This window comes from Aquarana catesbeiana, linkage group LG01 (genome assembly GCF_042186555.1).
Source record: "Aquarana catesbeiana isolate 2022-GZ linkage group LG01, ASM4218655v1, whole genome shotgun sequence".
Taxonomy (NCBI): domain Eukaryota; kingdom Metazoa; phylum Chordata; class Amphibia; order Anura; family Ranidae; genus Aquarana; species Aquarana catesbeiana.
In genome coordinates this window covers 38,137,659-38,154,638 of record NC_133324.1, presented here as the reverse complement: position 1 = coordinate 38,154,638, position 16,980 = coordinate 38,137,659, and the positions used below count along the sequence as shown (strand labels likewise).

Below are 16,980 nucleotides of genomic sequence, written 5' to 3'. Positions count from 1 at the left end.
TATAAACATAGCATCAAACAGGATCATGTAGTGTTCATAGTCCATAAATAATAGGATTTCTACAAAAATCGTGTTCAAATTCTTCAAACAGAACCGTGACTGGGGTGCTCTCAACGTTCTTGGTGACTTTTGTGCTCCCCCTCAAGGGTCCCCACTCACCAAATCCAATCACCCCAAAGGGGCAATGTGCGTATGGGTATATCCTCCACGATCTCCTCACCACCGTAGTTGTTAGGGCACCCAGGGTAATCTCCAGCCTCCGTATGGATAGTTAAATCGTATTTATGGTGACTCCCATCATCAGGTATGCGCTCAACAGCCTCCCGGGTGAATCAGACACTGATGTTTCAGGGAAGTCCCTCTTTCTTCTGAATGTCATGGGTTTGCAGGCCTCAACATACAGGGACAGCGGCTCCCCGACAACCTAGACCCCACCATCACATCTACCACGTGACTGAAAACGAATGACTGAAATGAAGAGAGGCCCCGGAGTGCCGATTCTCTAGTGCACATTGCTGGATGGAGAAGAAGCTCAGGTAAGTATTAGGGGGAGCTGGGGGCTGCTGAACACAGAAGGGTTTTTTACCTTCATGCATAGAATGCATGAAGGTAAAAAAAAAACCTTCAACCTTTAGAATCACTTTAAGCTAACATCATTCTAATATTTGATGTCTTCTTCAGAATGAAACCTCTGATTGATCAATGAGCACCTGGAACCTGTTTTTAGCTTTGGAAGTTTTCATATAAGGATCTGGCAAGATGTGGAGTAGGAGTGTTGTCTCTGCAGCATTGTATGGAGAAGCCAAGCAGTCCCTTGTAGCAGCAGTTTTCAAAGAAATTTATACAAGGACATTTTTTTTTTGCTAGGTACTATAAAGAAAATACCCTTTAAAATAAAGTCAACTTACCACTTAAAATGTGAACTTACTGAGAACATGCTCTCATCAACTTTAAATAATATTAAAAATGAATTTAGAATACACTAACAAAATGTGTTTATTAATTTAAACAGAGTCATCTACATAAAATATAATTAAAGTGACACTAAAATAATGACATTACAATCAGCTTATAAAAGATCTTTCTGGAAGGTGGGGAGTGAAATCTTCCCTCTCTTGAAGAGCGATGGGTGGCTCTGATTTCTGATAGTTTAGGATGTTTTGGATACTTTGTCACCTTCTGGTCACTGTGGTTCCTCCTCACTACATTGTTCTGTAGTGATGTATCGGCTGGTAGGAGAAACCACTACACTCAGCAGGGGACAAGGTTGTCCAGAGCAAAAATTTAACTCAACTTCCAAAGGAGAGGTGATTATTAAATGTCCAAATTTAACATTTCATTCTCAATACACTAGCAAAATATCAAAAAATAACAATAATAAAAATAATGCTATAACTATTGGTAACCCAGTGTTGCTTCATACATATTAGTGGATAGCTATTTTTGTATTGAGGTCAGGTCTGAACAGAATTATGTAACATTTTGGGAAAAATATACAGCCAAGAAGTCCAGTACTTGATGTTATTATTGCAAAAACCTCCACAGCCACCATGTATTTCCCTCTGGTGCTCAGATAGGCCGGGACCATGGCAATCCAGACACTGCAGAACACCAGCATGCTGAAGGTGATGTACTTGGCCTCATTAAAACTGTCCGGTAATGTCCTGGCTAAAAAAGCTATAATGAAACTCACAGCTGCCAGAAGCCCCATATATCCCAGGACAGAGTAGAAGCCGATAACTGAACCCTCATTACACTGAATGATGATCTTCCCCTGATAAGAATGAGTATCCTGATCATGGAAGGGTGGAGAAATAGACAACCAAGTGACACAGATTATTACTTGAACCAGTGAGAACACACCCATGATAAAATTGGGCAGTGTGGCTCCCATCCATTTCCTCCAGCGACTCCCAGGTTTGGTGGCTTTAAAAGCAATACACACCATGATACTTTTGGCAAGGAGAGAAGAGACAGCGACTGAGAAGATGACACCAAAAGAGGTTACACGCAGCATGCAGGTTACATCTACTGGATGGCCAAGGAACAGGAAGACACAGAGGAAGCTCAGCATGATGGAGACCAGGAGAAGATAGCTCAGGTTCTGGTTATTAGCTTTAACAATGGGGGTGTCCCGGTAATGTATAAACATCCCCAATATTAAACCAGTCAGAAGACAACAGAGGATGGAGACAGCTGAAAATACCGCAACAATGGTATCATCAGTGTAGGAGAGAAATTCCACCAATTTTGGAACACACCGATCCTTCTTCTCATTTGGCCATTCATCATCAGGACATTTCATGCAGTTTTCACTGTCTGCAGGAAGAAAAATACAAACATAATGAGTATCTGGGTCAGAGCTTCTGAGAAAACAAATTGTCTTGTGTTGCATCAGAGCCAGCAACTGAATTGCCATCAAAGCTGTGAGTGAAAGGAATTCTAATAAATAATAAATACAATATAAATATAAATATTATATAAATGTAACAACTTGCTGACCGTATCACTTACTTGTATTACGGCAAGGCGGCTCTGCTGTGCTGGATCACGTACTAGATATGTGATCCAAGAAGGGATCAGAGATCACATACTTCAAAATATCAGTTGCTTTTAACATCTGATTATCGGAACAGAAACCACAATTACTGTTAGAATTTAGTTTCTTCGAGGAAATTTGTCCATCCTGTCTATTCGATTTTTTGTAATTGCTACAGACAAAAGCAAACATTGACTTGACCCCATTGATTACTAGAACAATGGATCAATATTCTGAAATCTGATTTTTTTTTTAACAGAAAGACATTTATAGCTTGGTGTTGGGCAATAGCAGAGACAACTGCTGTAAGAAGAGGCCTTCATAAGGAGAACTTGGACAGAAGGACACTTTGTTCAAAACTCTTAACGTGATACTAAACTGAAAAGTGTTAATTGCCATTTCTTACATACCGGTAAATCATATATACAGTAAGATGCCATTGTATTTTTTTTATTTATTTTTTTATTTTTTAATCCTCTATATCCCTTATTCCTGCAAAGATTTTCTGTGGTCACATAATGTTTTCCTGTTCTTTGGTATCTGCAAGGAAAGATCCTTAGGAGGGGCTTCTGTTACTCACCTGATGTATTCTCTCTACAGTGTGAGTCTGTGTTTGGCCAACCCTGATTGGTGCTGTGCCAGTCACATGATTAAAAAAACTTGTTTCAGAACAGCAATTCAAATTAAATTATACATCTCAAAAATCTATTTTATAGCTGCCTGAAAATCTTTATTGAATGTCAAATCTGTTGTCAACGATTTTTGACTCTAGCTTTCACTTTCAAATAACATCTGCATCCAAGGCTCTTTTTTTACTTTACATGTATTAGCAATTACATGTGATATATTTAATACTGATTTGTAGTAAAACAAAGCTTTTTGTGAGTTTCTTAGTGAGTGTAATCAATCATCATATTAAATCCCACCCCCATAGTTTTTAGCAAAAGGGAGACATGGAGGAGGAGAGAGGGTAGTATAGTCATGTGGGCTTCACAGATAAGAAAAAGAAGGAAATGAATTGCTTGGAAGGGATCTGAAATTGTAGCATGCTCAATAGGGGACACCACCTCATTTAGACAATTCAGCCTGCATTGGGAACACAGAGAAGATGGGAGGGACAGCTGAAGGCAGGATCAATCAGGTATATTTCACTTTACACAAAACAAATGCTTTAGTGGCTTTGTAAGTATGCACACTCTGTTATATAGCATGTAATGAGAGTTTTCTCGGACTAAATGACACATTAACCACTTGCCGACCAGCCGCCGTCATTATACTGCGGCAGGTGGGGACGATCCCGCGAACCGTCGTAGCTGTACGTCCATCCCTTTAAGTGGGATAGCAGACGTGCGCACACGCCTGGTCACGTGTGATCGCAGGCATGAGAGCCAGAACAGGGACGTGTGTGTGTAAATCCCTGTTCTGTGAGGAGAGGAGTGACAGATCGTGAGTTCCTACTAGCTAGGAACAACGATCTGTCATTTCCTCCAGTCACCCCCATCCCCCTACAGTTAGAACACACAGTCAGGGAACACATTTAACCCCTTGATCGCCCCCTAGTGTTAACCCCTTTCCTGCCAGTGACATTTACACAGTATTCAGTGCATTTTTATAGCACTGATCGCTGTATAAATGTCAATGGTTCCAAAAATCTATCAAAAGTGTCTGATCTGTCCGCCATAATGTTGCAGTCCCGATAAAAATTGCTGATCACCACCATTACTAGTAAAAAAAAATAATAATAATAAAAATGCCATAAATATTTTCCCTATTTTGTAGACGCTATAACTTTTGTGCAAACCAATCAATATACGCTTATTGAGATTTTTATTACCAGAAATATGTAGAAGAATACATACATATCGGCCTAAACTGAGTAAAAAATTAGCTTTTTTTAAAAAAAATTGGGGATATTTATTATAGCAAAATGTACAAAATATATTTTTTTTCAAAATTGTCTCTCTTTTTTGTTTATAGCGCAAAAAATAAAAACCTCAGAGATAATCAAATATCACCAAAAGAAAGCTCTATTTGTGGGGAAAAAAGGACGTCAATTTTGTTTGGGTACAGCGTTGCATGATCACGCAATTGTCAGTTAAAGCGATGCAGTGCCGAATCGCAAAAAATGGCCTGGTCATTGAGCAGCCAAATCCTCCGGGGCTGAAGTGGTTAATCTGGACATTGAAGTGACACTCTAAATAGTTTGAGTTCAGAATTAGGTTTATTTTAAATATTAAATGGCTAAACCACCTTTAAGGAGTCCAACATCAGCCCCTTCACCAAGACTTGGGTGAAACCGATGGGAATCTTGTGTGAAAAACATTTATATACAGAACTTTAAACACTTCAGCCCCAGAAGGATTTACCCCCTCCCTGACCAGAGCACTTTTTGCGATTCGGCACTGCGTCACCTTAACTGACAATTGCGCGGTCATGTGACGTTACACCAAAACAAAATTGACGTCCTTTTTTTCCCACAAATAGAGCTTTCTTTTGGTGGTATTTGATCACCTCTGTGTTTTTTATTTTTTGAGCTATAAACAAAAAAAGAGCGACAATTTTGTAAAAAAAACAATATTTTTTTACTTTTTGCTATAATAAATATTCCCCAAAAAATATAAAAAAAATATTTTTTTCCTCAGGCTGATATGTATTCTTCTACATATTTTTGGTAAAAAAAATCGCAATAAGTGTATATTGATTGGTTTGCGCCAAAATTATAGCGTCTACAAAATAGGGGATAGATTTATGGCATTTTTATTATTATTATTAGTAATGGTGGCGATCTGCGATTTTTATCATGACTGCGACATTGCGGCAGACACATCGGACACTTTTGACACTATTTTGAGACCATTGTCATTTATACAGCGATCAGTGCTATAAAATGCACTGATTACTGTGTAAATGACACTGGCAGGGAAGGGGTTAAATACTAGGGGGGCGATCAAGGGGCTAAGTATGTCCTAGGGAGTGATTCTAAAGCCTCATACACACGTTCGGATTTTCCGATGGGAATTGTGTGATGACAGGCTGTGGGTGGAAAATCCGATCGTTTGTACGCTCCATCGGACAATTGTTGTTGGATTTTCCACAGACAAATGTTGGATGACAAATGTTGGTTTTAAAATTTTCCACGGACAACTGTCTGTTGTCGGATTTTCCGAGTGTATGTACACAAGTCCGTCGGACAAAAGTCCAAAGTACAAACACGCATGCTCGAAAGCAGAAGCGGTCGGTCTTGTAAAGTAGTCCCCGTAATGGAGAATTAACATTTGTGATGTGGCAAATTATGAAATCTCCAAATGCAGCGCACAATTCTCTTCTTCTTTAATGGGATAATAATGAAGCTGCTTTGCTGGTGATACCAATGGAGTTATTTCAAACAAATTTTCAAAGGCTTTTTTTTCTTGTGATATCTAGAATAATATTATGCCTTTAGGAGATATCCCCTGTATTTGCATGTGCCAACGTCATCAGCACATGTGCACTGAAGCAAACTAAAGCAATGGCACGTACGTGCTTTTGCTTCAGTTAGACTGTGCCATTACCAGTGGTTCCCACGCGCATGCACGGGAGAAATGTTGCCAGCCGGAGCGGTGAACAAGGACTGCTACGGGGGCTTTGATCTAAGGTAAGTAATAAATAATGAGCTAGTATGCTATGCATACTAGCTCATTATGCCTTTGTCTTGCAGGTTTTTTTTTTTATTAGGTTTACAAGCACTTTAATATAGGGGGTCAACAATGCCAAGAGTTGGTGAAAACAGGGGGTCCGTCATCCGGGGATAATTCCGAAAATCATCTGGATTATTCTCCTGGAGCTCCCACAGCAAAGGCATATGACATAATTGGTCACGACTAAAAAGGCAACCAATTTTTGGTCCAAGAACTCCTCCTCCTCCTGTTCCTGGACTGGACTTGGGTCAAAGCAATAACTCCAAGGCCAATAATAAATAACACATTATCTCCTCCGATTCCGCAACATGTCTGGTTGATGAACGGACGTTTAGAAATGAACTGAAAAGCATGAAATAAAAAGCACAAAATGAAAAGCGCTAACTGAAAAGCGCTAAATGAAAAGTGTGACATGAAAAGCATGAATCAACACTCACCAAACTTCTACTAACATGAAATTATCAGAAGGAGCCAAAAGGGTGGAGCTAAAGAGCTGAAAATCCACGTAGTATGTTTGTGTTTGTTGGCCGACAATTCCTTGCTGTTTGTATGCAAGATAAAATCCAGACACACGCCTTCAGACAAAAGTCCATGGTTTTGTTGGCAGAAAATCCGATTGTGTGTGCGAGGCTTAACTGTATGGGGGGATTGGCTTACTATAATATGACAGAAATCACTGCTCCTGTTGACAGGGAGCAGTAGATCTCTGTCATGTTGCTAGGCAGAACAGGGAAATGCCTTGTTTACATAGGCATCTCCCCGTTCTGCCGCTATGTGACACAATTGCGGGACAACAGTGGACATCGAGTCCGCGGGACCCACGGGCATTATCATGCAGTACGCGATGGGCGCGCGTGCTCACTAGCCCGCAAATTAAAGGGGACGTACCTGTATGCCCATTTGCCCACCGCTGCCATTGCACCGACGTATATCGGCGTGCGGCAGTCGGCAAGTGGTTAAGAGATGTTACTTATGTCTATTTCTGCTATCAAGTAAATAAGATTGTGTATTCAATTCAGGTTTAAGCACTTCAATACTAAGCATTTTCCCCCCTTCTTGCCCAAGCCAATTTTCAGCTTTCAGCGCTGTCACTTTTTAAATGACAATTGCGCGGTCATGCTACACTGTACCCAAACAAAATTTTTATCATTTTGTTCCCACAAATAGAGCTTTCTTTTGGTGGTATTTGATCACCTTTGCGGTTTTTATTCTTTGCTCTATAAACAAAAAAAGACCAACAAATTTGAAAAAAAAAGTTTCTTTGTTTCTGTAATAAAATTTAGTAAATAAGTAAGTTTTCTCCTTCACTGATGGGCACTGATAGGCATCACTGATGAGGAGGCACTGGCAGGCATTACTGATGGGCACTGATTGGCATCATTTATGGGCACTGTTCGACATCCCTGCTGGTCATGGGTGGCATACCTGGTGGTCATAGGTGGACATCATCGGTGGACATCCCTGGTGGTCCTGGGTGGCATCCCTGGTGGTCCTGGGTGGGCATTCTCGAGGGGGCTGAATCGATAATCAATCAGCGCAGACCCTGCTGTCAGGAGAGCAGCCAATTGGCTCTCCTATACTCGTGTCTGTCAAACGCAATAGAGGAAAAGCTGATAAAAATGTTTCCTGGTTACACTATGATCCACTCCGTCAGAGGCTTTTTACCTAGATCGGAGTTGCAATGTGTCAGACTGACACACCACACCACCGCTTGCCTCGCGGCTTATCCTGCTGGACGTCATATGACGTTCAGTCAGGATAACTGAACCACTTTATGTACGTCATATTGCTATATGGCGGGCGAGAAGTGGTTAAATAAGATAATAAAACATTTTAAAGCATTTACAGCTTAGAAGTCCAGCACCGGAGGCCAAAATGGCAAATATCTCCACATATTTCTGAATCTTTAGAAGTTAGAGATTTTTACCTTCCTTTTTTACCTTCCTAACACCATTCTCCCTACAGGGAACTCATTTATTGCATGGGAAAAAGACTTGCAGGTCAATAAAAAGGAGATTGTATTTGGAGGGTCAAGCACATTTGTGATAAGAAAACTTGGTGATGGGGGATAACCTGAGATGATGAGAGGACTCTGACATATAATGGGGACTTTAACACTAGACATGTTCATGACGAAAAGATTTGGTTAATCTAGTTATTTTGTTTGTTAAATTTGGTTGATTCGTTCAATTCATATTCATTTTCGGAATTCGTAGTTGGATATTGTTTTATGTCTTTTTCGAATTTTCTTCGAAATTACCGGTTTTTTTTTCAGTTCAAAACATTAAAATCGATACATTTTGAATAGGTCAATTCGAAAACTTTCGTTTTTTTTTTGTTTTGTTTTTTTTATGTGAATGTGGCAAAGTCAAAACACAAAAGGAAAATCTTCATCAAACAATTACAATGACTCTTTAAATCACCTTTGGCTTAACAAAAACAGCATCATTTGGAAATGGTGCTATAATTACACACACAGTCTTTGATTTCAGGAATATGTTTAGAGTTAGAATTTGACTGGAGTTCAATGTAAAATTCTATATGTATTTTGGAAATTTGGATATATTTTGTTTCACTATTTGGAGCATTCGTTAATTTAATTCATACTGTAATTTTGGTATTCGGACATCTCTGAATAATGAAAAATCTGTCCGAATATTAATTCGGAACAAAACGAACCGCACATGTCTATTTGACATGCAGGGAGGAATCAGATGTATAGGGTGGACTCCGATATGTGGAGGGATTTTTGATGTGAAGAGAGGCTTTTGATGGGAAGTTAATTACCGTATTTATCGGCGTATAACACACACAGGCGTATAACACGCACATTCATTTTAAGAGAGAATTTTCAGGGAAAAAAAAATTTTAATTAAGGAACTTTGAAGCAAAATAAGGGTCAGTGCCCATCTGCAGCCTCACCATTGCCCATCAATGCAGCCTGATCAATGTCCATCTGCAGCCTCACAAGTGCCATCAATGCAGCCTCATCAGTCCGCATCAATGCAGCCTCACCATTGCCATCTATGCAGCATCCTCTCCATTGCCATCAATGCAGCAGCCTCACCATTGCTATCTATGCAGCAGCCTCCCCATTGCCATCAGTGCAGCCTGATCGATGCCCATCTGCAGCCTAGAGGGGACAGGGAGGGGGGCGGGAGGAGCCCCGACAGATTACATACAGTGAGAATCTCCTATGATAGACAGAACAGTGGTCCAATAGCAGCCCAGGAGACGGGACTTCCTATTACAGAGGCCGCCAAGTAAACAGGAGATTCTCACTGTATATAATCTGATGGCGCTCGTCCCGCCCCCCTCCCTGTCCCCTACAAGGCAGCTAAAATTGAAGTATTGGCATATAACACTATTTGTACCCGATTTTCATAGTGAAAAAGTGAGTGTTATATGCAAATAAATACAGTAATCAAGGTAGTTAAGTGCATCATCAAAGGTTCAGGTTTTCCATTGATATGCAACATTTACATTTTTTATATTTTAGACAGAGTGCCTCTGGATTTTGAATACTTTTAAAGAGTGCTGCTTCTGGAAAAATGTTGAGAAACACTAGTCTGAATATATTTTCCTGGTGCAACCCTGTTGTTCACCAACAAGTGGAGACTCTGCATAGGTCCCATAAATGTTAACTGCATATTTTTCTCTTTTCTTTAATTTAGGTAGATATCTTTGGGTTGGTCACCACATCTGTAAATCAGCAGATTATCTTGTTATTATTAGAGTAAATATAATTTAGTATAATATCATATAATATATTATTATTTCCTCCCCACGTGCCCCTTCCCCTGACTTCTCTGTCAAGATCAATGGCTAGGGATGAGCCTGTTCAGTTCAGAGCAGAACATGCAAAAAATTCAGCAAGAACACATGAACACCGTTAAAGTATATGGGACACGAACATGAAAAATTAAAAGTGCTAATTTTAAAGGCTTATATGCGAGTTATTGTCATAAAAAGTGTTTGGGAACCCGGGTCCTGCCTCAAGGGACATATATCAATGCAAAAATATTTTTTAAAAACGGCAGTTTTTTTTGGGAGCAGTGATTTTTTTAATGCTTAAAGTGAAACAATAAAAATGAAATATTCCTTTAAATATTGTGCCTGGGGGTGTCTATAGTATGCCTGAAGTGGCACATTTTTCCCCTGTTTAGAACAGTACCACAGCAAAATTACATTTTTAAAGGAAAAATTGTCATTTAAAACTGCTGTACTGAATTGTCGGGTCACTGCAATATGGTTAAACTCACTGAAAAAAAGAGCATGGGTCCCCCCCCCAGTCCATTACCAGGCCCTTTGGGTCTGATATTGAAATTAAGGGGAACCCTGCGCAATTAAAAAAAAAAAGCATGGGGGTCCCCCTAAAATACCAGGCCCTTCAGTTCTGGTATGGTTTTTAAGGGGAACCTTGTGCCAAGATTAAAAAAAAAATGGCATGGGGTCACCCTCAAAGTCCATACCAGACCCTTATCTGAGCACACAACCTGGCAGGCCGTAGGAAAAGAGGGGGGACGAGAGAGCGCCCCCCCTCCTGAACCATATCAGGCCACATGCCCTCAACATGGGGATGGTGCTTTGGGGTAGCCCCCAAAGCACCTTGTCTCCATGTTGGCGTCAGGGGGAGCAGGGTCAACCGAGTATGTCACCGGGTGGCCCCGCCCTCAGTTATAGAAGAACTGTCACAAGCAAAGAAGTGTCACATGGTGGGAGCCTCCTATTGATGCGGATCGGTCTCAGCTTTTTTTTTTTTTCGGTCCGGGCGGTGTAATAAAAAAAGATCAATGGACATTGTGGGAAATTTTTATTTTTTATAATAAAGGACTTGTCCCCAAGCTGTGTCTTGTTGTTTTTAACATTTTGACATTTTTTTGTGAAATGGTAGGGGTGCTTGTACCCCGCTACCATTTCACACAGGGGGGGTAGCTGGGATCTAGGGGTCCCCTTGTCAAAGAGGGCTTCCAGATTCCGATAAGCCCACCGCCCGCAGACCCCCACAACCACCAGGCAAGGGTTGTGGGGATGAGGCTCTTGTCCCCATCAGAATGGGGACAAGGTGCTTTCGGGGGCTACCCCAAAGCACCCTCCCCATGTTGAGGGCATGTGGCCTGGTAAAGTTCAGGGGGGGGGGGCGCTCTCCCGTTCCCCCTCTTTACCTGCGGAATGCCAGGTTGCATGCTCAGATAAGGGTCTGATATGGATCTTAGGGGGACCCCCATGCAATTTTTTTAAAAATTTTGGTTCGGGGTTCCCCTTAAAACTCAGTCCGGTCTGGTATGAATATTATCTATATTGCCGAGACCTGACAATTCATTACAGCCGCGATCAGTTTTAGATGACAATTTTTCTTTTAGAAATGTCATTTTGCTGTGGTACTGTTCTAAACAATGCGCCACTTTACAGGCATACTATAGACACCCCCCAGGCATGATATTTAAAGGAATATTTCATTTTCATTGTTTCACTTTAAAGAAGGGGTCCACCTATCTATCGTTTTTTTTTTTTTTTGAGTTCATTCACAAACTTTTCTTCTCAGCATTACATGCTCACATATTGTGTGTAATATGTCCGCCTGTGTAAGATTTTGTCAGAAAGAATAACTTATATTATTCACTGCAGGCGGTTTCCATCTTCATTGTGGGCATTTGAAGCCCACAAGCATTTATTTCCTGGATTTGGTGAATGCTGTGCTCCCAGCATTCACCGCTCGTTCCCGCACATGCTCAGTGGCATCCTGGGAAGCCTGAGACTAGCTCCCAGGAGTCTGGGAGAGGCTAGAAACACGCCTACTCCCACGGGAGGAGAACCAGGAAGTGCAAAGAAGAATAGAAAAATAAAAGTTAATTACGGTGATTTAAATTTTTTTAAACGGCATGTCAGCATCTAGGCAAGTAAGAGAATACATACAGATATTGTTCAAAATTTGGGTGGAACCCCGCTTTAAACATTAAAAAAATCACTGCTCCTGAAAAAATGGGCGTTTAAAAAAAAAAAATGTCATTGATACATGTCCCCTGGGGCAGGACCAGGGATCCGGGTCCCCAAACACTTTTTATGACAATAACTTGCATATATCCCTTTAAAATGAACACTTTTGATTTTTCATGTTAATGTCCCATAGACTTTAACTGTGTTCTGGCGGCTTTCGAATGGACATTCATGGGTGGCATTGATGGGCAGCAGTGATGGGCATTGATGGGCAGAAGTGATGGGCATTGATGGGCAGCACTAATAGCCAGCACTGACTGGTATCATTAATGGCCACTGATTGCTGGCACTTGTGGGGACTGATTGCTGGCACTTGTGTGCACTGGTGGACACTGATTGCTGGCACTGGTGGGCACTTAATTGTAATCAGGGCACTGATGATCAGTGCCCTGATTACTGCACACCACCGGGGGCGCACAAGAGCAGTCATTCTGGGAAGCCATCATATGACGTCCACCCAGAACGAGAGCCGCACCACCCAGCCGTCATTTGAGGGGCAGGTGGCAAGTGGTTAAACGATATCTTACATGTAGTGTATGGACTTTACTGAAAATCCTAAATCTCAGTGCTAGGATCTTAACATGATAAGAGCCCAGTAAACTTTCTATAGTTAGTTTGAACTCTGAGTACATGAGGGTTTCCCTCAATAGTCCAAAAATGTATAAGCTACAAGTAGTATTACACCATCCCACATGTTATTCCCTGCACCACTAGAGTATGTTATACTCTGATTGTGCACATCTGTGAATTTCAGTGTAAACTTAAAAACCATTAATAAATAAAACTGTATATAAATAAGGTATACCAGTCATATTGGAAATCTGCCCTTCTGAACATGGGACACAATCATAGCAGCAAGAGTGGATTGAAGCTCCTGGCTTTTTTCTGTAACCGGGCAAACAAGAGGCCACACACTTAGAATCCAGCATCTAAAGGAAGTGAAGAAAAAAAAAGTCTCCTTGTGTGAAATAACATTGGAGATTCAATATTAGTGCATTGCAAAACATTACTGTATCTCCTTATCCATGGTTTCCATTGCACTTTAACCACTTCCCACCCGGCGACTGCACATAAACGGCCAGGTGGGCTATCTCTCCTTCTGAGTGGACGTTCAGGTACGTCCCTCAAAAGGAGCGGGATCGCGCGCGTGCGTGCCCGTGCAGTGGCGCGATCCCGATGCGCTCGTGTCACCCGGACACGGCGCATCTCCGATCGGCAGGAGGGCTCTGCGATTGGCCCTCCTGATCACATGACGGCCGTGTCGAATCACAGCCGTCATGTGATGTAAACACAGAGCCGGTTGCTAGGCAATCGGCTCTCCTCTCCTTACACGGAAGTTGTCAGTGAGGAGAGGAGAGCGGATCGCTGCAGCCGGCTGGTGATCTGTGAGTATGAGCTGTTTTTTACAGCTTTTTACTCACTGATCACCAGTCTAGTGTCCCCACACACATGTAAAAACACAAAGTAAACACACAATGTCCCCAAAACACATGTCCCAAATCACATGTCCCCACATAGTAAAAACACCTGTCCCCCACATATGTCCCAGTAAAATCACATGTCCCAATGATTATCTGCACACATATGTCACCTGCGCACATCTGTACATGATCATTTGCACACATGTGTCCGTGATCACACAAACCAATTATTATACACTTAACAGGATTTTTTCTACCAAAAACATGTAGCAGAATACATTTTGGCTTAAATTTATAACAAAATTCGATTTTATTGAATTTCTTTTAAAATAGAAAGAAGAAAATATTGTTCTTTTCTCCAAATTTCTGCTCTTTTTTCGCTTATATCGCAAAAAACATAAAACTGAGTCGTGAATAAATACCACCAAAAGAAAGCTCTATTCATGTGAACAAAATGATAAAAATTTAATTTGGGTACAGCGTAGCATGACCGCGCAATTGTCATTGAAAGTGTGAGAGCGCTGAAAGCTGAAAATTGGTCTGGGAAGGAAGGAGGCAAAAGTGCCCAGTATTGAGGTGGTTAAAGTGCATGCAAACCCCAAATCTATTCTCCAGTATGGCTGGCAACATATCGTGTATAGTCTGAAGATCCTGCCAGGAACAACTCTTCTTATTTCAGGCTGACAACACTAAGCCACCGCCTCACACTGGAGGAGTACTCATGGCAGACTTACAATGATAATATTGAGGAAGTTGATTAGTGTTGTCAGCCTGCTATAGGAAGAGCTGCTACTGTTGTGATCTCCGGGTCAGAAACTGCAAAGGATTCCCCAAAAAAAGAATTGCCTAAGAAAACTGAATGCAGTGAGACATGATGCCCAACATAGTGAAACAAAGGATTTTAGGTTTACATGCACTTTGAAGTGTAATAAAAAATATTTTTGTAACTGAATGGTGTCAGCCTTGCCCTGTTTATTTTTTTTTTCATTTTCACAAGTATAAGACAATACCGTATATACTCGAGTATAAGCCGTCTCGAGTATAAGTTGAGGCCCTAATTTACCACAAAAAATTGGGAAAACTTATTGACTGGAGTATAAGCCGAGGGTGAGAAATGCAGCAGATACTGTAAGTGGAAAAGAGGGTCAACAATGCCCATCTGCAGCTGCATGCCTCCCTGTGCTATAAACCCTGATTGGCGCTGTTCACTGGTGAAAAAAAAAATAAATAAATTAAACTATAAACAGACTCTTAACACAAGGGGAACATTACACCACAATTCTGGGTGAATGAAAAGTGAAACACAGTAAAATAGTATGTGTAAATAAATGTACTTGCTAAAAATAAATGTACTTGCACCTCAGATGACGTCTTGATGACGAAACGAGTAAGGCGTGGCCTCTTGGTACGCATACGTCCTTTTTTCCTTCTGTTTATGTCTTTTACTTCCGGTTTCGGCAGTCGGCCGTGGAACGCACGCCGCTAACACTGCACTGCCTGCGGCTTCTGGCGTGGAGCCAGCCGGCAGAGAGTTGTTTGATTTTAGTTCATACATTTTTTTCGTTTTATGTAAGCCTGAGCTTAATAAAGTTATATTTGGAATCACACTATGAGGCTCTTCTCTTCTCCCTGCACATGGTATGCTGTCCGGGTGGATGCCGTTTGAGAGCGACCTGGTGACACAAGTGGAGAGCAGGTGGTGAAGGGGACACCGACCGCTTGGATCATCGGATTTACATCTACATGCCTATTACCCCTGCAGGGGTTGGGCGTTCCGGTGAGTGGGGGCACTAGAGGGGGCTCCACACAGGACAGTATATATCTATTGGGACAAACTTATCTGGAACCATTTGAAGATACACTAGCTTGTTGCACAAGAACTTTTTATGCACACTGGACTTTTTTTAATATTTATAGCATTTTAATATATACAGCATTTTTTGGCATTTTCTGGAATTTTTTGCATGCATGGACTTTTTCATTTTTTCATTTATTAATTTTAAATTTTTTTCATTTATTAATTTTTATCCTTAACACCACACTTTTATGCACACCATATGTAAATTGTCCTTTTTTTGGTTTTATTATTTTTTATTTTTTGAACACCATCCAATCTCACTTTACTAGTATATACACCACTCTGGAGTGGGCAACACTGTGTTTGTGTTTTTTTAGGGCATAATTCACTTATACCTTTCAATGATTATTATCCTTGGATCTTGTGAAATGTTATTCATTTTTTTATACACCTGATTGATCATTCACTTATATTATTGTTTGGAGCTTTATCCATTATTTTATATAACTTCACTTTGGGCAGTTTGCACATTCTTTGGTATTTTTAGCAAGTACATTTATTTACACGTACTATTTTACTGTGTTTCACTTTTCATTCACCCAGAATTGTGGTGTAATGTTCCCCTTGTGTTAAGAGTCTGTTTATAGTTTAATTTATTTATTTATTTATTTTTTTCACCAGTGAACAGCGCCAATCCCCTATTTTATCAGGGTTTATAGCATTTGGATCGCACCTAGGTGCTTTCTTTATCTGGGGGGCTGCAGTTCGGTTACAAGCCCGTCCTAAGCGTGGAATACCAATACATACGTGCATGCCTCCCTGTGTCTATTGCATACCTCCCTGTGTCCTGTGCATACCTCACTGTGTCTATTGCATACCTCCCTGTGTCTATTGCATACCTCCCTGTGTCCTGTGCATACCTCACTGTGTCTATTGCATACCTCCTTGTGTCCTGTGCATGCCTACCTGTGCAGATCTGCCTACCTCACTGTGTCCTGTGTATACCTCCCTGTGTCCATTGCAGCCTACCTGTGTCCTGTGTATACCTCCCTGTGTCCATTGCAGCCTACCTGTGTCCTGTGTATACCTCCCTGTGTCCATTGCAGCCTACCTGTGTCCTGTATATACCTCCCTGTGTCCATTGCAGACTACCTGTGTCCTGTGTATACCTCCCTGTGTCCATTGCAGCCTACCTGTGTCCTGTATATACCTCCCTGTGTCCATTGCAGGCTACCTGTGTCCTGTATATACCTCCCTGTGTCCATTGCAGCCTACCTGTGTCCTGTATATACCTCCCTGTGTCCATTGCAGACTACCTGTGTCCTGTATATACCTCCCTGTGTCCATTGCTGCCTACATGTGTCCTGTGTATACCTCCCTGTGTCCATTGCAGACTACCTGTGTCCTGTGTATACCTCCCTGTGTCCATTGCAGACTACCTGTGTCCTGTGTATACCTCCCTACATCCATTGCAGACTACCTGTGTCCTGTGTATACCTCCCTGTGTCCATTGCAGACTACCCGTGTCCTGTGTATACCTCCCTGTGT

At 41.3% G+C, this 16,980-nt stretch overlaps 1 protein-coding gene across 1 annotated transcript in view; it reads right to left on the bottom strand.

Annotated features, from left to right (window-relative positions):
• Positions 1-1,426: 1,426 nt before the first annotated feature.
• The window catches only part of LOC141101706 (vomeronasal type-2 receptor 26-like), a 173,799-nt gene continuing 158,245 nt past the window's right edge, over positions 1,427-16,980 (bottom strand). The window contains exons 5-6 of the mRNA XM_073594171.1: positions 13,019-13,142; positions 1,427-2,319 (exon numbers count right to left, since the gene is read on the bottom strand). Of these exons, the coding sequence (XP_073450272.1) occupies positions 1,427-2,319; positions 13,019-13,142 (1,017 nt within the window). The remainder of the gene's footprint in view (positions 2,320-13,018; positions 13,143-16,980) is intronic.